Source organism: Ornithorhynchus anatinus, chromosome 7 (genome assembly GCF_004115215.2).
Source record: "Ornithorhynchus anatinus isolate Pmale09 chromosome 7, mOrnAna1.pri.v4, whole genome shotgun sequence".
In the NCBI taxonomy this organism is placed as follows: Eukaryota; Metazoa; Chordata; class Mammalia; order Monotremata; family Ornithorhynchidae; genus Ornithorhynchus; species Ornithorhynchus anatinus.
This window is the reverse complement of record NC_041734.1, coordinates 55,100,251-55,121,787: the sequence shown is the minus strand read 5'-3', so window position 1 is coordinate 55,121,787 and position 21,537 is coordinate 55,100,251. Positions and strand designations below refer to the sequence as shown.

The 21,537-nt window shown below is 44.8% G+C and overlaps 1 protein-coding gene across 1 annotated transcript in view; it reads right to left on the bottom strand.

The window, feature by feature from the left end:
* Nucleotides 1-1,541: 1,541 nt before the first annotated feature.
* TSPAN2 (tetraspanin 2) overlaps nucleotides 1,542-21,537 on the bottom strand; it is a 49,606-nt gene continuing 29,610 nt past the window's right edge. Inside the window, exons 3-8 of the mRNA XM_029069868.2 lie at nucleotides 21,020-21,117; nucleotides 14,763-14,837; nucleotides 11,876-11,974; nucleotides 9,803-9,874; nucleotides 8,842-8,925; nucleotides 1,542-3,015 (exon numbers count right to left, since the gene is read on the bottom strand). Of these exons, the coding sequence (XP_028925701.1) occupies nucleotides 2,950-3,015; nucleotides 8,842-8,925; nucleotides 9,803-9,874; nucleotides 11,876-11,974; nucleotides 14,763-14,837; nucleotides 21,020-21,117 (494 nt within the window). The 3' untranslated portion in view covers nucleotides 1,542-2,949. The remainder of the gene's footprint in view (nucleotides 3,016-8,841; nucleotides 8,926-9,802; nucleotides 9,875-11,875; nucleotides 11,975-14,762; nucleotides 14,838-21,019; nucleotides 21,118-21,537) is intronic.

The following is a 21,537-nucleotide window of genomic DNA, read 5'->3' as shown; positions in this document are numbered from 1 at the left end:
CACTGTTCTAAGCACTGGGGTACATACACAGTAATCAGGTTGTCTCACGTGGGGCTCACACTTTTAATGCCCATTTTACAGATGAGGTAACTGAGGCACAGAGAAGTGAAGTGACTTGCCCAAGGTCACACAGCAGACAAGTGGCGGAGGCGGGATTAGAACGCACGTCCTCTGACTCCCAAGCCCGCGCTCTTTCCACTAAGCCACGCCAAGTGGTGGAGCTGGGATTAGAACCCAGGTCCTTCTGACTTCCAGTCCCATGCTTTATCCACTAGGCCATGCTGCTTCTCTGGTTCTGCCCCTGCCACATCTGGAGGAAGGCCTGCTTCTGTTCTCCACCTCCCCATCCTAGCACCTGACTTAGCTCATCCTCCCAGGGCTCAGTGGGCAGTCAGTTGCTGCCCAAGTTCAGAGTGAGTGGGCACAGTTATTTAGCATGAGGGGCTCCCAAATGTGCTCCATAGGTAGACTGTGAACTCCATGTGGGAAGGGACTGTGTCTGGCCTGATTATTTTGTGTCTGTCTTAGAGCTCAGTATAGTGCTTGACACATATATGCACTTTTAAATACCAGTCATTATTATTATTATTTCTTTGCTGTGTAGACCTACAGTGTAATGAAGTCACAAGGTATGTGCTGCATCATGAGATCAAATGATGGGGTGGGAGGGAAGAGATGATGTGTCTGCTGCTTGGGAAGCAGCGTGGCTCAGTGGAAAGAGCCCGAGCTTTGAGAGACAGAGGTAATGGGTTCGAATCCCGGCTCTGCCACTTGTCAGCTTGTGTGACTGTGGGCAAGTCACAACTTCTCTGGGCCTAAGTTCCCTCATCTGTACAATGGGGATAACTGTGAGCCTCACATGGGACAACTTGATTATCCTGTATCTACCTCAGCGCTTAGAACAGTGCTCTGCACATTTAACAAATACCAGCATTATTATGCTTCACTGCACATGTCCCTCTCAAGCCACCACTGCCTGCACATCCTTAGTAAACACCTCCTGATGTCCCTCATGCTTTTGCATGACCGCTGGCTCTTTAAATCTATGCTGCTCAGCAGGTGAGGTTATCAAAGTTTTGATAAACATGTCAATTTAGATTCTGATCTTTGATTAAAACACAAGCCTACCCCAAAAGTGAGGGGTCGAGTTGGATGTTTGCTGGGTTTTCTCCTCACACCAGAGCTCCAGGGCTGGCTGCGGGGAAGAGAGGCTATACCTGCCCAACTCCTCATCCCCAGGAATCCCGTTGACTCTGGCCTCCAGATCAGAAAGAGAGAGGAGACTCCGGTGGCGAGAGGCCTTCTCAACTTCCAGAACGATGGGAACGCTGTAGTCATGGCTGGGGCTCTGACCATCATGACTGTTGGCTTGAGAGGCTTCTCCCTCTAGCCTGTAAGCTTCTGGTGGGCAGGGAACGTATCTACTAAGTTTCTATTGCATTCTCCCAAGCACCTAGTACAGTGCTCTGCACACAGTAAGCGCTCAATGAATACCACTGCCTGATTGACTTATTGAGAAACGACAAGTCTGACAACTCTGCTTCTCTAGCCACAATGCCTTACTGCTTTTTTTATTTATCATCATCTTTGTCTCATATTGTTTCATCCATCTTAATGTGTTTATCACCAACCCCCTGATCCATCCTTATTCTTACCTTTGAACCTCCTGAAGGCCAGGGACCATGTCCAATTTTCATATGGGTTTTTTACCATGTTTTTCAAAATCTGTGTCTTAGACCTGCTCTGAATACCAATGTAGGAGAAACTGTTCTCTCCTAGGGCAGTGAAGCCCATTAAATAGTATACAAGTTTCAAACCTTTGACTTTTATTTTCAGTGGATGGGGGAAACCTTGTGGACTATTTAGTTCATTAAAGAGAAGAGTTCACTGATTGAATAAATAAGAAAAATACAAAAGTAATTATGAAAAATATGTAAACTCAAGCTGTGAGGTATTTTACAAAAACAGTACTATTAAAAAAAACACATGCACACCCCAAAAGTGACCACCAAAGGCCCAGTACACCAGTTCTCTTACAATTTGTATTAGCCAGATTTCTTGCTTGAAATTCTTGACTTAACCCAAACAACAGGGTTAGAAATTTGGTATAAAAATCATTTAAAAACGGTGGTAGTGCAATAGAAGCAAACAGAAAACTATTGAAGTGCTATTTATACGTGCATCCTTATAAAAACAAGGGTCCTTCCCTTAAAAAAACCCATCACATATCTTAGCCTCACAAAGGCCCAGATTTATCTGAAAAGGCCACTACTTAAAGGTTTTCTGTAACTTGAGGAAATGATGACATTTAAATTCAAATGTCATTTTAATAGTATTTTTAGAGCTCTTTTGCTTTTAAAATGCGATATTGGCATGGAACCAAATCTGAAATAAACCTGGTGAAATCCACCCTCCATGGTGCCACATTCACTACTGATTAATCAAATAAAGCTCTCAATTTCGGAAGTTTATTGTATTCACCGTGCAGTCTGCTCTGCTCAGATTCATATCACCTGACTCACTAAGTTTCTTTCCTCAGTTCTTTTGTATCAAGTTTTGAAAGCTGATTAAAGCCCTTTTTTAAAAATAGTCCTTTGTCCCTATATGACAATAATAACAGGAATTCAACCTAAACAGAGTTTTAAGGAGCATACTGCATGCACCAAACACGAAGTGTACATGTGAAAAATGCTCAGTACAGTGCCTGGCACATAGTAAGCGCTTAACAAATACCATAAAAAAATGAAAGCTCACCGGTACACATTATATACTCACCCACACTGCAAACAGAATATCAATTACACGTATATTAAATGTGCAAATATACAGTTAAAACCAAGTTCTTTTTAGACCTTACGTGTCTTTCAATTATTAAAACCAGGAATGAAGACATTGCTTTGTGGCATTTAGTATGAAAGTTCTCGTACGTAGTATTCATGCAGGAAAGTGCTATATTATGTCTCTGGAGCTGCGGATTGCACAACAAAGCACCATACTTGATATCATTCCAAAGATCTGGAATAGAAGGCAGGACAGGTTAGCCATTTCCAAATGTCCAATTTCTTTGCTAGATTATAAACTCCTTGGGAGTTGCGCTGTGTCTACCAACTCTATAGAACTCTCCCCAGCGCTGAGTTTAGCAAGAAATAATTTTAAGCACTGAATAACTGATTCATGGAAATGTAATTTTGTTGACAGAGTCAGGAAACCACCAGAATACCTATGATGATTTAATTAAATTAGTGTTGCATCGATTATAAGATAGTGCCCAGTGCACAGTAAGCTCTGAACAAATACCACAATTATTTTAGGTTGATAAGTGTGATGAGTGGGCCTTTGACATACCTGGACATCCTCTGGGTGTTAAAATAAATTGTGACATGCTGAAGGATGGCCAAGTTTTTCTCATATGGTACTGCCATGCATTAATTTTGTGTTTAAGAAGCCTACTGCATCAGGATAGACTGATCACTTCTAGGAAGTTATTTGTGGCAAGAGTAATGGCAATGAGAACAGGCGGCGTGGAGAAGCAGCATGACCCAGTGGATAGAACATGGACCTGGGAGTCAGAATGACCTAGCCTCTAATCATGGCTCTTGTCTGCTATGTGACCTTGGGTAAGTCACTTGACTTCTCTGTGCCTCAGTTACCTCATCTGTAAAATGGGGAATAAGACTGTGAGCCCCATTTGGAACAGGGACTCTGTCCAACCTGATCATCTTGTTTCTACCCCAGCGCTTAGAACAGTGCCTGGCACATAGTGAGCACAAAAAAAAATCATTAAAAAAAAAAGACAGCCCCAGCATTCAGGTTGACTTAGACTAGGGCCACCTAAATAAGGTGATTGAGCCAGAGTAAATAACAAAGCCTCATGAAAAAGATCCACATAGGCCCTTCTTCTTTAAAACCTCATGGTCTTCACTCTTCTAGCACCTGCTTGTTTACTGTGCCTTGATCTCATGTATCTCGCCGACCCCTTTCTCACAACCTTCCTCTGACTTGGAACTCCCTCTCCCTCCATATATGCCAGATCACCACTCTGCCCACCTTCAAAGCCTTATTAAAATCACATCTCCAATAGGTCTTCCTCCATTAAGTCTTCTTTTTCTCTACTCCTTCTCCCTTCATGGATACCTATGTTCTTGAATCTGTACCCTTTAATCACTTGATAATTCACCTTACATACATATCGGTAATTTATTTACATTAATGCCTATCTCCCCCTTTAGACTGTAAATTCCTGTGGGCAGGGACCATATTTACCAACTCTGTTGTATTATACTCTCCCAACCACTTAGTTCAGTGTTTGCACATGTAAATGCTCAGTAAGTATCACCGACTGATTTAAATAGCCCTCCAGGGACAGAGGTTTGGATTTTTGCTACGCTGAACTGAGAAGTAGTTGAGAAGCAGCGTGGCCTAGTGGATAGAACACAAGCCTGGAAGTCAGAAGGACCTGGATTCTAATCCCACTCTGCCACTTTGTCTGTGCTGTGACCTTGGGCAAGTCACTTCATTTCTCTGTGCCTGTTACCTTATCTGCAAAATGGGAATTCATAATAATGATGGTATCTGTTAAGCACTTAACTATGTGCCAGGCACTGTATTAAGACTGTGAACCCCATGTAGACATAGACTGTGTCCAACCTGATTACCACGTATCTACTTCAGTATTTAATAATGTTGGTATTTGTTAAGCGCTTACTTTGTGCAGAGCACTGTTCTAAGCGCTGGGGTAGATTCAGGGTAATCAGGTTGTCCCACATGAGGCTCACAGTCTTAATCCCCATTTTACAAATGAGGTAACTGAGGCACAGAGAAGTTAAATGACTTGCCCACAGTCACACAGCTACAAGTGGCAGAGCCGGGATTCAAACCCATGACCTCTAACTCCCAAGCCCAGGCTCTTTCCACTGAGCCACGCTACTTCTCTAGTGCCTGGAAGCACTATAAAAGCACTTTAAAAAAAAGCACTGTAAGCACTTAAAAATACCATAAAAAAACAACTGTAAAGTTACAAGAATTTCCAGCACATTTCTCAGCATGAATGCCAGTTTCAAATCTCAACTCTGATGGCATCGCCAAGAAGAAGACTAAATCTTTGTGCCATGGTGTTAATTCCATTTGAGATAGCCTGTGAAGATTTTTTTTAACCATATACCCAGAAAACTGGCTTCTGAGTGTGTAAGTGTTGCAGGAATATTAATAATAATAATAATGTTGGTATTTGCTAAGCGCTTACTATGTGCAGAGCACTGTTCTAAGTGCTGGGGTAGATACAGGGTAATCAGGTTGTCCCACGTGAGGCTCACAGTCCTAATCCCCATTTTGCAGATGAGGTAACCGAGGCACAAAAAGTATAGTGACTTGCCCACAGTCACACAGCTGACGAGGCAAAGCCGGGATTCGAACCATGACTTCTGACTCCCAAGGCCGGGCTGTTTCCACTGAGCCACACTGCTTCTCGTAAATATTAAATGAGTATTAAATGTAGAGTGAAAAACACCTGGCTGGGGGATGCACCTTGACTTCCCTTTTCCCTTTCCAATATATCTGCGCATCAGTGAAGACACCTAGTGGCTACCGAACTGATTCCTCAGTTCTCCAACCTAGAAGTGACAGAAGTAGAAGACTCCGGGGAGAGTGGCATCTTGGATTCAAGCCCCTCAAGGGGCAGGGACCGTGACTAATTTCTGCCTATGTATTCTTTCTCAGTGTTTAGAAGAGCGCTCTGCACAGAGTAAGTGCTTAATAAATACTATTTCTACTACCACGAAGTCTGACACTCCCTTGTTTCAAATATCTAAGAGGAAGAAAACACATTAAAGAAGTGGGTCGCGTTTATATTCATGTGACATGAGGCCTTGTTGATACCTGTGTATCTGGCTTAATCACCTTGCCCTCCTACCTCACCTCACTACGACCCAGCCCGCACACTTTGCTCCTCTAATGCCATCCTACTCTTTGTATCTCGACCTCAACTATCTATCTCGCTACCGACCTCTCGCCCACATGCTGCCTCTGGCCTGGAAAGCCCTCCCTTTTCATATCCAACAATTACTCTCCACACCTTCAAAGCCTTATTGAAGGCACATCTCCTCCAGGAGGCCTTCCCTGACTAAGCCCTCTTTTCCCACTCCCTTCTGCGCCACTCTGATTTGCTCCCTTTATTCACCCTTCCCTCGGCCCCACAACATGCCTGTCTCTCCCTCTAGACTGTGAGCTTGTTGTGGGCAGGGAATGGGTCTACCAACTATATTGTACTCTCTCAAGTTTAGTATTCTCCCAAATGCTTAGTACAGCGCTCAAATGCTTAGTACACTTCAATCAGGTTGGACATAGTCCCCGTCCCGCGTGAAACTCACAGTCTTATCCCCCATTTTACAGACAAGGTAACTGAGGGCCAGAGAAGTCAAATGACTTGTCCAAGGTCTCACAGCAGCCAAGTGGCAGAACCAGGATTAGAAGCTAGGTCCTTCCGACTCCCGAGTCCATGTTCTATCACTAGGTCATTGCTGCTTCTCCACGCTGCCTGTTCTCATTGCCATTACTCTTGCCACAAATAACTTCCTAGAAGCTAATCAGGCTATCTTGATGCAATAGGCTTCTTAAACAAAACAATTAATGGAAAACAGTACCATATGAGGAAAAACTTGGCCATCCTTCAGCCTGTCACAATTTATTTTAACACCCAGAGGATGTCCAGGTATGTCAAAGGCCCACTCATCACATTTATCAACTTAAAATAATTATGCTATTTGTTAAGCGCTTACTATGCACCAGGCACTAACTTTTAATCGATGCAACACTAATTTTAATTAAATCATCATAGATATTCTGGTGGTTTCCTGACTATTTGTCAATGAAATTACATTTCCACCAATCAATTCAGTGGAAATTGTAGTCTCCCAAAGTACAGTACCCTGCACACAGTAAACACTCAAATATGACCGATTGACTGCCTCTCTATGCTCTGACTGACTCACAAGTGGCTCCCTCTTCACCATCATATTTCTCGCCCATCTGTCCTCGCCTCTGAGCCATTGATGAATCGTATTTATTCAGCACTTACTATGTGCGGAGCACTGTACTAAGCATTTGGCAGTATACAATATGACAGAGTAGGTAGATATGTTCCCTGCCCACGACAAGCTACAGTCGAGAACACAGTTGCAATGAAAAGGGCTCTGGGGATGTAGGTAAGCCCTCTCCTTGCCAGCTGCTCCTTGGGCACTCCCCGCTCTCTCTACCACAGTCTTGCCATCACCCATAGGGGCAGGTCCATGTCTCTGTGGGACCAAATTTCCCACTAATCACTCAGTTAATCAATCATCTCCTCGTTCTAGGTGTCTTCAACTCTGTGTATGATTTTTTCCTGCGTCCAACTGTGTCTCTCCCCTGCATAAACAGTAGTTTATCCCTAAAATCTGTATATTTACAGATCTAATTGAGAGCCAAACTCAAAATTACTCCAGAGCTGGATTTGTTACCACAGCTTTCTAGGTCTATTGATCAGTAGGTCCACTAGGTGCATTCTCTATCATCTTTAGCCCCGATTTCTCTCATTCTTCAACTCTGCTGACTTTCTGCTCTACCGCCTCGGCCTTAAGGCCTTCCATCAGCTCCCGTCACCCTTATTTATTCACACTCTTCTCCCACTACACCCCGGCTTGCAAGCTTCAGTTTTCTCAAGCTAACCTATTCACCATTTGTCTCGTTCTTGCCTCTCCCCATTGCCAGCATTTTGTCTGCAACTTTCCCTTTTCTGGAACTCCCTCCCATTTCGCATCCAATGGACTAGTGCACTCCCCATCTCTCCATCATCTTCAAAGTCTCTCTAAAATCACATCTCCTTGAGGGGTCCTTCTCAGATGAGTTTCTAATCTCACCACTTTAAATTCTCCCCCACTGTCACTTCAGCCCTTCCAAGCCCCTCTACTTCATAACACTTAGGTACATCTATATTTTATTGCTTCATTCTAGCTGCAATTTATTTTAATCTGTCACCCCCACTAGAGACCTGTGACTTCAGCCCTTCCAAGCTCCTCAACCTCATAACACTTAGGTATATATATTTACTTTATTTCTTCCTCTTTCCTGCAATTGATTTTGATCTGTTTCCCCCATTACGATCATCAATTTCTTGAAGGCAGAGATTATGTCTACTAATTCTACTATACTCTCCAAAGTGCTCAGTACAGTGCTTTGCATGCAGTAGGTGTTCAACAAATTATTTTAACTGATTGACTAGTGAGTGGGTAGAGCCCCTGAAAAACTGTTTTTTACTCATCACTGCTAATGAAAATCACCTAATCTGATAAATTAGCTTTCACATGAGAATTTCCTGAAAAATCATCCCCGGATAATAATGCTTTCAAAATAAGTAGACAGAAATCAGCTTCTAGATCTCAGGTGAAATGATGAATTGAAAGCTTCTAGAGTTTCCAATGCATCTGGATGGGGGGCATTCCAAAACTGCTTTGGCTCCACAGTGCTACTGAACGACTTAGAACTTCTGTTCTATGGAGAGTTTTCATCCAGAAAATTCAGTCCCGATCCCAGATGTGTTCCACATTTAGGGAGGGGAGTTTTTCCAAGGGGTGCCGAGTATGAGGATGCAAAATCCTTTGAACTAAATCTCCAGAGGTAGCACATGAAAAACATTAATAAGACACTCAATCGATTGATCATATTTATTGAGCACTTACTATATGCAGAGCACTGTATTAAGCATACTCTTATCTGACAACTCAAATGATTTGGACTGGACAAGGTCACAGCGGGCTTACACACCCAGACCAGAACCCCACCATGGGGCAATATATTCAAACATGTCCTTACCGTGACACTGGCAATTCCAATTCCCACAATTCCAACCAGCTGAAGTTTAGCATCGATTACACTGTGAATTTCAACTAGGCAATTCTAGTTTGAAAAAGATAGGAATAACAATGGAATTTCATTATCAGAGAATGATTTGGGAACATGTCCCCCCATGACTCCTTTTTTCTGATAAATATCTTGATGTGGAAGGGAAAAACCCTGGACCTTCTGAAATCTCAGTTCCCGCCCGCCCGACTCACTCCTCTGATTTAGAAACTACCCTTCCTTGATGGGTTAAGTGGCCAAGCAGGTTGCCGAAAAAAAGGTATCCACTTGCTAGTCCTTAGTTTTTCCTAATCATGACCCGTGCCAACCACTGAGGTTGAAAAGCACTTATGAGCAAGGGTAGAGGATCATATCAAGCGATAGCCCTGTCTCACCACTGGCACCTTTCCAGAAGAAGGAAAATGGTTCCCAGGAGAAATGGGCATCAAATAGAAGCTTTATTTTGTATCTACATCAGAGCTTAGTACAGTGCTTGGCACATAGTAAATGCTTAACAAATACCACAGTTACTATTATTAGGTTTCCTCCCACCTGGCAGGGTTAACTTTATCTGCTTCTGAGTTCCCTTCTCTTTCTTTTCTTTCCTTCTTTCTTCCTTCTTTCTCTCTCTCCTTGGCTTTCCCTACCATTAGCTAAGGAGAGGGGACACATAACTTACGTGCATTGTAAGAGGCAGGCCCGTCTGCCAGCTTATCAGCAACACAGCCAATCATTATTTCTCAATGGGCACCTAGGGAGGTTGGATCTAAGGGCAGAATGTCTCCCAGGGCCTCAGAGCGGGGAGCGGGGACACACACTAGCTTCTGTGTCCCAGTCCTAGTTTTCTGAGCTGTTACTGACGACTAATTTCACACCAGAGGCCTTGCTGCAAAGACAGGTCAGTAGGGAAGCAAACCAAACAGAGGAAACTCACTTTATGCCTCTGGAGTTCCTTTGGACATGTGGGTTGTACGTGCTCTGGACTTCCCTTACCACAGCACTGAAGCTAGAGAGTCAGAAAAGAGACTTTTAGGAAAAGCAGAAAAGAGTGTCGATTAAGCACGGGCAACTTTGCCAATGGCGTAGAAGGCAAGGTTGCAATATGTCAATGTAGCGGTTACTCAAATAAATGGAAAGAGAAAGGAAGGATGGAGTCAAATGAGAAATGGGCCGGCATTTGGGAAGTTAAATTTACAAGGGAAAAATTAAAGCCCCAACCGAATCACGTTGCAAGAAGATATTCTCTGAAGTTGCAAAGAACGTTTATGGCACAAGATGAATCAGGGGCACTTAATCAACCAGGAAGTCACCTGTCAAGTGCAGCCTAAATTCCCCCTCTCCAGGTATTCAGAAACCCTGCTGGGCTGAAATAAGCTGACTTATTCTGTACATGAGCCGAGGTTAAATTCTGAATGAGCTTAAGTAATGACTTCAATCCTGAGAAGCAGTTCTGAAATTGTTCCAGTACACTTTTTGTCCCAGAGGCAAAGGATTAGATTACCATACCTAGGTGTTTTTCCCCCAGTGGCCACTTTGAAGCCTGTGTGATATCAAGTTTTAACGGTGGAAAATTATCTTTACTTGGGCAATTGTTGCAAAGGTTTGTAAAGCTGCCAACGGCTGTTCTCTGTGGCACACCCAGTTCAGTCCAGGCCACATCTATGGATGTCTCAAAGGTAGCATGGCGTAGTGGTTAAGAGCACAGGCTTAGGAGTCAGAAAGACCCAAGTTCTAATCCTGGCTCTGCCACCTGCTGCTGTGTGACCTTGGGGAAGTCACAACTTCTCTGGGCTTCAGTTACCTGCATCTGTAAAATGGGACATGGACTGTATCCTACCTGATTAGCTTGTAGATGCCCCAGTGCTTAGTACAGTGCCTGGCACATAGTAAGCACTTAACACGTACATAAAACAAAGAACTTCAGAGGCTAAGAGTAATAACAGTCTGTTCCTGAACAATCAGTAACTAGCGCTACAAAGAGGAGGCAGTAAAAAGGCTCTTTAACTGGGGCAGATGAACTCTGCTCCGGAAGCAGCCTGGTCTAGTGGAAGGAGCCAGAGCCTGGAAGTCAGAGGATGTGGGTTCTAATCCTGGCTCCACCATATGTCCACTGTGTGACCTTGGGCAAGTCACTTCTCCTCTATGTAACTGAGGCATCTTTAAAATGGGGATTAAGACTGTGAGCCCCATGTGGGACAGGGACTGTATCCAACCTGATTACCTTGTATCTTCCCCAGTGCTTAGAACAGTGCTTGGCACATAGTAAGCACTAAACAAATATTATTATTATTATTATTATTATTAGGAGACCACCACTGTGCCTCTTCAGGCACATCTTCAGGCAATTCCCAGCACAGCACACTGACTCTAGTGTACTCTCCCAAGAACTTAGTAGTAATAATAATAATAATGATGGCATTTGTTAAGTGCTTACTACGTGCCAAGCACTGTTCTAAGTGCTGGGGTAGATACAAGGTAATCAGGTTGTCCCATGTGGGGCTCACTGTCCTATTCCCCATTTTACAGATGAGGTAACTGAGGCAAAGAGAAGTGAAGTAACTTGCCCAAATCACACAGCTAATAAGTGGCAGAGCTGAGATTAGAACCCACGATCTCTGATTCCCAAATCCGGGCTCTTTCCACTAAGCCACGTGCTGCTTCTCGGAGCAGTATAGTGCTCTGCACCCAGTAAGCACTCAATAAACACCATTGATTGATTTAGTGCATATAGGTACACTTTTCCCTGTCAATCTCAAACTTGTTGGTAAAGGGAGGAGGGGGGCAGTCCAGAAGATCATAGGACTCCCAGAACCTAGTAATGGCCCGGCAGGAATTTCACTGAAATTTGTGAGGGAGAAAAGCAGAAATCACATTTCAAGAAACACAGCTGCAAAATGTAAATTTGCTCTGCTTCTTTTCATCGTTCATGTTTCCGGATAGTCAATTCAGGTTAAAGCTTTTCTAATTGATGCAAACATGGGAGTAGGAAGTTGCTGAAAATACTTACAGAGGAGTGGAAGGCAATGAGAGTCTGGTTTCCTTTTCCCTCATCTTTCAGGTACTCATTATATGCTTCCTCATACATAGCCTGAACTTCATGGATAGCCTGAAGAAATGACAATCAAATTCAACGGGTGGTTTCTAACATTTCTCTGAAATCCAAGTCAATTCCTTATTCCCGAAGCAAAAATAGTTTACATGTGCAACTGCATTCCTTAAGCTTGGTTGCATTTTATGTGGCTACTAATGAATGAATGAATCAATCAATCAATCAACGGCATTTATTGAGCGCATACTGTGTGCAGAGCACTGTACTAAGCACTTGGGAGAGTACAATATAAAGAGTTGGTAGACACGATTCCCGCTCAAAAGGAGCTTACAGTTGAAAGGAACTTGTCAACCAAGCACCCAGTGTGCCAGAATAAGTTTCTGGAGTTCCACACATGTATTTTGAGGTTGAAATGTACAATAACAAAGGTGACCACTTTTAAGAATAGCTATGACTGCCTCGTAAAGATCTGGAAATTCTGATTGAATCCAGTGTTTTTCTGGGAAGTGCGTCAGCCGGGGAGGGCACGGGACAGTGACGGTGGTGGATTCTTTACTTCAAGTCTGGTATTCCAGGTAGTAAGGATGGTGGGGAGAGGGCCCTGGCTCTCTGCTGTCCCTCAAAAATGAAGGACTTTGAAAGGAGCGAGTTTAAAATAGAAATATGCTTCCCCACCATTTTTCAGCTCCAGCTCTAAGACCCACAGCTCTCAGCCTGGATTTTACAAAATTTTATTGGCAACTACCAGGGATAATGGGAAGTTCCCAGAGCTGAGGCTTTCCCAGGCATGTTGGAATGGACGGTTATCCAGTAATAATAACCAATCACAGTTTTCATGAAGCGGAAACATTTCTTCTTCTATTCGGCTCCTTTTTGGCTCTGTACAACATGGCAGTGGGGCCGGCCCATCACAAGAGATAATGAAGATAAAGACTTTTTCTTTATGGGATCCTTTGCCCACATAAGGCCATAGAATTCCAGGGCTGAAAGGGATCTTGAGAGAGTTCATCTAGTCCATCTCCCTGCCTCCAAGCAGTCCTACACTTCAAACAATCCCAATCAGATAACTCTCTTTCCCCTTTTCTTTATCCCCTTTTCTTTACTTTGCGGGTGAGAAGAAACACCTCAGTCTTCATTTGGATAGGGTCTGTGCCTCACAGCTCTTGTGAGAAGCTCTCCTTTGTGTGTTTGGCAATCGTGCCCTTTAAGCATTCACTCTAGTCTTACAACATTTATGGACAGATCCTTATAATCAACTATTTCCCCCTTTTGAAATTTACTTTAATGCCTGACTACCCCTGTAATAATAATAATGATGGTATTTGTTTAAGTGCTTATAATGTGCCAAGCACTGTTCTAAGCACTGGAGTAGATACAAGGTAATCAGGTTGTCCCACGTGGGGCTCACAGTCTTAATCCCCATTTTACAGATGAGGTAGCCGAGGCACAGAGAAGTGAAGTGTCTTGCCCAAAGTCACAAAGCTGAAAGGTGGAGGAGCCGGGATTAGAACCCCAACCTCGACTCCCAAGCCCATGCTCTTTCCACTAAGCCACGCTGCTCCTCATAGATTGCATGCATTTTCTGGGCAGGGATCACATCTACCAACTCTGTTGTATTGTACTTTCCCACACACTTAGTACCAGTACTCTGCACACAATAAGTGCTCAAAAATACCAATGACTGATTGATATGGACAATGATGGCACTCAGGTAGTGGACAGGACTGATTTAGAGTTAACTGTCTCTTTCACATTGTACATTAAAAAAAAACAAAACTTCCCCCAATAACATTCATCAGATCTTATTCTGCTGGAAACATCCTAAAGAGTAATCTCCATTAGAATCAACCATGAGGGGGATCAAGAGCCTAGCAGGGAACAGAACACCCTCACCTCAACAAGTTGGAGATAATCCCGGATCATCTCCGTGACTGTTCAGGGCAAACTAATTCTCGTTTAGGGAAACATAATAATTATGGTATTTGTTAAGCACTTACTATGTGCCAGGCACTGTACTAAGCACAGGGGTGGATACAAGCAAATCAGGTTGGACACAGTCCCTGTCCCACGTGGAGCTCACAGTCTCAATCTCCATTTTACAGATGAGGTTACTGAGGCTCAGAGAAGTGAAGTGACTAGCCCAAGGTCACAGAGCAGACCAGTGGCAGAGCCGGGATTAGATCAATTCGCATGTTTCTCAGTGATGCCTGGGCAAAGCCCTTTCCCAACTGAGCCAAAGGAAGAGTAAAACCAATTCTTGCTTAGTCATTTCTCTTCATTCTAGATGGTCTGAAAGGCTTTTTTGTTTAATTCCATGTGGACAAGGGCAGAGGGGCTTGCAATGATATGCTGCTGTTTGTGCCTCCTAATTAGGCCTGGGGACGGCCTGTTAGTTGTTGTCTATGAAGGTTGGGAGGGGGCCTGTGTTGTTCCCCTTAACCCACTGTCCTCCTGCCCAGACTTTTAGGTAAGCCATGGGGGCAGAGACAGAGAAAAGCCCCAAACTCCTCTGCCTTGGGGTAGGCAGGCTAACAGCAGCAGGGTTCTCAGCGTGAGCTCTGGAGGGGGTTTGTTGTTCCAAGCCTCCACAAACAATACCTCACAGCATCTTTCCCACACTGTTGATCTGGGACAAACATTAGATTTACCTCATGCAGATCTGGGTCAACAGCATGTTTTTTCAGTGGAAAAAAATTGTTTCAAAACACATGCTTGCCGTGTGCGGATAGAGACAGATTTGAATGAGATGTGGGTTCCTTAATTTCATGTGGATCCTGATGATTTTACACTGGAGCCCTCGAGAAGGGTGCTTTAAATACAGACTATTAAGGCCATTTTTACTTACCATCCCTTTCCCCAGAAATGCAAATACTCCAATAGTAACTTCAGCAGCAAATATCACCAGGAGGCAGGTGAAAAACTGTAAAAAGATGAAGACAGACTTGATCAGTGAGACATATTTCGCTTTGGACACCATTTCCTCTCTAGACCGGATTCCCAGAACCCTGCAGAGGAAGCTCATTGTGGGCCAGGAATGTGTCTACCAACTTGTCGTATTGTACTCTCCCAAGTGCTTAGTACAGCGCTCTGCATACAAAAAGCATTCAATAAATACCACTGATTGAGGCAGTGCTCCAGCATTCATTCATTCAATACTTATTGAGTGCTTACTGTGAGCAGAACACTGTACTAAGCACTTGGGAGAGTAGAATATAACAATAAACAGTCACATTCCTGCCTGCAATGAGCTTACAGTCTAGGGGGAGAGACAGAAATTAGTATAAGTAAATTACAGATATGTACATAAGTGCCGTGGGGCTGGGAGGGGGGATCAATAAAAACAGCGTGTTAGGGTGATGCAGAAAAGAGTGGGAGAAGAGGAAAGGAGGGCTTAGTCAGGGAAGGCCTCTGGGAGGAGATGTGCCTTCAATATGGCTTTGAAGAGGGGGAGAGTAGTTGTCGGATTTGAGGGAGGGAGGGCATTCCAGGCCAGAGGCAGGAGGTGGGTGAGGAGTTGGCGGCGAGATAGATAAGATAGAGGTACAGTGAGAAGACTGGCATAGAGGAGGAAAGCAAGTGTCCGGTCCTTCCTGAGTGTGTGAGAGTGTGGTTTCCGGGATTTCCTGGATCTGTGCCACTGAGTCTTTATCTTTGCCCTTCATATTTTTGTTTCCCTTTCTATATGTATCTGTCACCAGTCCCCTAATCCCCTCTTCATTCTTAGACTGTGAACCCCTTGGGGGGGCGGGAGACCGTGTCTCTCCCTCCTTCTTGGATTTTGTCCCCAGAGCCTAGTACAGTGCTTTTCAGAGTAAGCTCTTAAATAAATACAATTACTACTTCTACTTGAGGAGGAGGAGGAGGGAATGGAAGACTGTGGGGAAGAAGATTTGCTCTGACTATATTTTTTGCTAGGGCCTCTTTTTCACCGCACAGTTCATCACCACAGTCCAGTGATCAGTACTTAACTAATCCCAGAAGAAGTCCAAGCTTCTAACAGCTGTTCACACTTCCACTGCCATCATCTTGAACACAGAGAAAATAAGTGGAGGAGGAGGTGTAAGACTAGAAGGGGATGGGTTATGTGGGTACTAATAATAATGGTATTTTTAAGCGCTTACTATGTGCCAAGGACTGGGTACAGGATGGGGGAGTCATACTTCTTCAGGATTACTCCTCTGAGTCTCAGAGCTATGATGATAATAATGATGATTGATGATAATAATAATAATAATTGCAGTCTCTATTAAGCACTTACTATGTGCCAGGCATTGTATTAAGTGCTGGTGTGGATACAAACAAATCGGGTTGGTTACAGTCCCTGTCCCATATGGGGCTCACAGTCTTAGTCTCCATTTTAAGATGGGGTAACAGGCACAGAGAAGTTAAATGACTTACCCAAGGTCATTCAGCAGACAAGTAGCAGAGCTGGGATTAGAACCCAGGTCCTTCTGACTCACAGGCTCGTGCTCTATCCATTAGGCCTTGCTACTTCTCTATGGCTATAGGTTCTGGGTGATGCCCATAATAATAATAACGATAATAATAATTATGGGATTTCTTAAGCGCTTATTATGTGCATGACACTGTACTAAGCGCTGGGGTGGATTCAAGCAAATTGGGTTGGACACAGTCCGTGTCCTATGTGAGGCTAACAGTCTCAATCCCCATTTTACAGATGGCATAACTGAGGCACAGAGAAGTTAAATGTCTTGTCCAAGGTCATGCAGCAGGCGAGTGGCTGAGCCGGGATTAGAACCCAGGTTCTTCTAACTCCCAGGCCCATGCTCTATCCACAATGCCATGTTGCTTCTCAAAATAATGGTATTTGTTAAGCACTTACTATGAGCCAGGCACTGTACTAAGTACTGTAGTGCAAATCGGGTTGGACACAATCCCTGTCCCACGTGGGGGGTCACAGTCTCAAACCCCATTTTACAGATGAGGTAACTGAGACATAGAGAAGTGAAGTGACTTACCCAAGGTCCCACAGCAGACAAGAGGCAGAGGCAAGTTTAGAACACATAACCTTCTGCCTCCCAGGCCCATGCTGGACACCATGTTGCTTCCCGTAGGAGTCGGTGTTAAGCTGCCAAGTCCTAGCACAATTTAACCTAGCCGATGACTATAACCAAGGAGGAGAACTTGGATATGTATCCTTTGGGCACTTGGTATTCACCCCTCCCTCATCCCCATAACACTTCTGCACATATCCTTAACTTATTTATTTTCATGTCTCAGACATTAATATACTGATTGATTGATTGATTGGAGAACCCTACTAAAAGGTATTGGTAAAAGGAGATACTAACAGGAAGTGTCAACCAGGCACAGACATCACTTCAAACATACGGTGGTTCTATCAATCAGTCGTATTTATTGAGCACTTACTATGTGCAGAGCACTGTACTAATCGCTTGGGAGAGTACAGTACAACTGAATTAACAGACATGTTCCCTGCTCATAACTGTCTTACAGTCTAGAGGGGGAGACACACATTAACATGAATAAAGAATTTACAATATGTAATTTAAAGATACGTACATAAGTACTATGGGGGTGGAGTATCAAGTGTCCAAAGTGGCTCACATAAGAAACAACTTTGCAAAAAAACCCAAAGGTTGGCTCCAATATAGAAAGCATCCAATAAAGACTGCAGGATCTGTCTCCCTTATGGGGAAATGGAGAAATTCCATTCTCTCTCATCTCAGGTGGTGTGACCCTACTCGTAGCATATTCACTAGAATGATTTTATTCTTGCTTTTAAAAGACAGCTCATTAGATGAATCCTCCAGAGGGGTATTTTGCTCAGTTACTGACTTTGCACAGAAGAGCTGTTCTTGTAAATCATAACATGGTTCCTAATTCAATAGAATAGCTTGTTCACTGGCTGAGACTTGAGGGGCAAAACAAGTATATCGAGTTCTGCCATATCGTGTGTTTTCATGATGCAGCCCTGCTATCGGTCCCGTGCGAAGGGCACTGATCTGGAACTCAGGAGATCTGGGTTCTAGTCCCTGATCTACCTGAAGCTGGTTAACGTGGGCAAAGATCACAGGCCCTTCTGCCTGCTTACTCCATGCTCCAGCAGGAACGTGACTGGCAGCGGAGAGTGTGTTTGGCACGGCACAAGCCGCTATCACTATAATCAATTTAATGCATAGATTTCAATTTAATGCATAGATTCTCAATCAATCAATGGTATTTATTGAGTGCTTAATGTGTGCAAAGCACTGTACTAAGCACTTGGGAAAGTACAGTATAACAGAGTTGGTAAACAGCATGGCCTAAAGGGCCTGGGAGTTAGAAGGACTGGGGTTCTAATCTAATCCCAGCTCTGCCAACTTGTCTGCTGTGTGATCTGGGCAAGTCACTTCATTTCTCTGTGCTTCAGTTACCTCACCTATAAAATGGGAATGAAGACTATGAGTCCCATGTGGGACAGGGACTGTCAGAGACTCAGGAGCTAGGAACTTCAGGAGCCTGGAACCTCAGGAACCTGGAACCTCAGGAGCCCAGAACCTTGAGAACCCAGAACCTCGAGAACTTGGAACCTCAGGATCCCAAAGCTTTAGGAGCCTGGGAACTCAGGAAGTTGGAACCTCAGGAGTCCAGAACCTCAGGAGCCTGGAACCTAAGGAACCTAGAACCACAGGAGTCCAGTACCTCAGGAACCTAGAACCTTAAGACCTCAAGAGCCTGGTACCTCAGGAGCTGGAGTCTCAGGGTGCTGGAACCCCAAGAGGCCAGAAACTCAGGACCCTGGAACCTAGGGCCCCAGGAGCCTAGAACATCAATAGTTCAGAACCTCAGGGACCTCAACTGAAGGAGGATGGAATGAACCTAGAACCTCGTCGACCTAGAATAAATCTAGAACCTCAGTAGTCTAGAACCTCAGAGACCTAGAGCCTCAGCAGTCTAAAACATCATGAGTCTAAAAACTCTAGAACTAGAACCTCGATGATCTAGAACCTCAGGGGGCCTAGAACCTCAGAGCCCCAAGAGTCCAGAAATGCAGGAGTCTGTAAACTGGGGCCTCAGGAATCTAGAACCTCTGTAATTCAGAACCTCACAAGGCTGGAATGAACCTAGAATCTCAGGGGACCTACAACTCAGGAGTCTAGAACCTCAGAACCCCAGTAGACCAGAAACCCAGGAGATGGGAACTCAGGATTCTAGAACCTCCAGAGGCTGGACCGAACCTAGAACCTCAGGGGACCTACAACCTCAGGAATCTAGAACCTCAGTGACCCAGAACCTCAAAACCCAATAGGCCGTGAACTCAGGGCCTCGGGAGTCTAGAACCTCAAGAATCTAGAACCTCACGGGTCCAGAACCTCAGGATACTGGAACTCCAAGAGGCCAGAAACTCAGTAGATGGAAACTTTAAGAACCTAGAAGCTCAAGAGTCTGGAACCTCAGGCACCAAGAGCAACAGAGGTCTAGAACCTAATGTACTCACGTCTTCTGCACTGTTTTTTAACCCCTGCACAGTGGGGTGACAACTGAACTCCAGGTAGAATCCTGCCTGCACCTGATCTAAATCCTAGATGCAAGTGCCACCTGATTACCTTGTATCTACCCCAGAGCTTAGAACAGTATTTTGCACATAGTACACAGTTAACAAATACCACAGTTATTATTACTATTACTATAGATGCTCTCCCGGCCCATAATGAGCTTCGTCTCTGAAGTCTCATCTGCCGTTCCTGAGGGGAGACTCTATCATCTTTCAACTATGTGGTTTGGCTAGAATGCTGTGAGCCTGTTTAGATTCGGTGTGCCCCGGTGTTGGAAGAAATGGTTCTTGAGTGGGGCAGGGGAAAGGGTGATTTTGACAGTGTGGCTTTTCCTTAATGCCAGGGCTTGCAGTCAAGCAGGCTTCACATTAAGGGAGAACTGAATGTAACCATTTGAAGAAAACTTCCATAAACCTACGATTCCCCAACTCTGTTCTCAACACAGTGGAGACAGGATGCTCTACGGCAGATACTGCTGCAACTTATACATCAGAAAATTGTTAGATAAATGTATGCGTCCTCGGGCTTGACTCTAGAATGTTCCAGGGAAGTAGCATGGCCTAGTGGAAAAAAGCATTAGCCTGGGAGTTAGGGACCCTGAGTTCTAATCTTGGCTCTGCCACTTGCCTGCTGTACGATCTTGGGCAAATTACTTCCCTGTGCCTCAGTTTCCTCATCTGTAAAATGGGGATTAAATATCTGCTCTCTCTCTCTCCCTTGAACTGTGAGCCTGCATGGGGCAGGGCTTATGACCAACTGGATTGTCACTTATCTTCCCCAGCACTTAGTTCGGTGCTTCATGTGTGGAAAGCGCTTAGCAAATAACACAATTAGTATTAGAACTAATTCAGAGAGTTACCAGGCCTCTCCGAGCCCAGGCTGGAGTGAAAGGACCCCGCAGACGTGATCTTCAAGCTCCTCTCCTAGGAAGGAAGAGGACTGAGGGAGTCTCAGGGACAGTGGGGCAGCAGTCAGGGGGATTGGGAGCAGACTTCCGTCTGCAGTGGCAGGGACCCCAACCTCTAGGTTATTGAGCAGCTACTGTGTGCAGAGTCCTCCACTAAGCACTTGGAAGAGCTCCACACGCTCTTTGCACTATCTCTCCTTTCTCCTTCCCTCCCTCGGGGAGCATGGCAAGAGAGTGAGAAGGGAGGTCAAGGTTCTGAGAGACAGTGGGAGATGGCACCCAGGGTCTGAGAGACCTGAGAAGGGAGTGAGATGGCTTTGCAGCAAGGGTGTTTGGGAGGGTCAGGGGCCTCTTGCTTGAGCAGCAATGGAAGAGCTGAGAGGGAAAGAATGGGATCCTGGAAGAGAAGCTCCCCATTTACCAGTGGCTGCAAGGCAGGCATACAGAATGGCAAAGCAAGAAGCTGGGCTCAGGAGGGAAGAGTCTGTCCACCCAGCAGGCTTGCTGGAGGTCCTCCCCGGAGGTCTGCTTGGTCCAAGGCCTCGTTCTGCCTGGAGGTAGGTTTGAGATGAGCTGCTCAAAAAACTCCCCTGGGCTATGCAGATTTGGCCACTGAGTTCCAAAGGACAATCTTCTCCTTTCCCCTCTCCTCCAATCTCCGTGCCCTTGGCTTACCGATCCGAGCAGGCACTGGGATTCCCGGACAGCTCCGCAGCATCCAAAGAGACCCACCGTCACCATCAGGGCCCCGGCTCCAACCAGCACGTACAGTCCTACAGGCAAAAAGCAAACCCAGAGAGCAGGGAAGGGAAAACTTCAAGCCAACAAATGTACCAAGAGGAAAGCAAAGGAGAATTCTCCGAAGCTTTCCCAGCTAGAGGTATCCTTGGAAGTGGCTGTTTTTTCAGGACCATATCATAATAATAATGGTACTGTTAAGCGCTTACTGTGTGCCAAGCATTGTTCTAAGCGCTGGAGTAGATACAAGGTAATCAAGTTGGACACAGTCTCTGTCCCACATGGTGCTCATGCTCTTAATCCCCATATTACAGATGAGGTAAGCGAGGCCCAGAGAAGTTAACTGACTGTCCAAGGTCTCACAGCAGGCATGTGGGGGAGCTGGGATTAGAATCCAGGCTCTTCTGACTCCCAGGCCTGTGCTCTATCCACTAAGCCATGCTGCTTCATGGGAC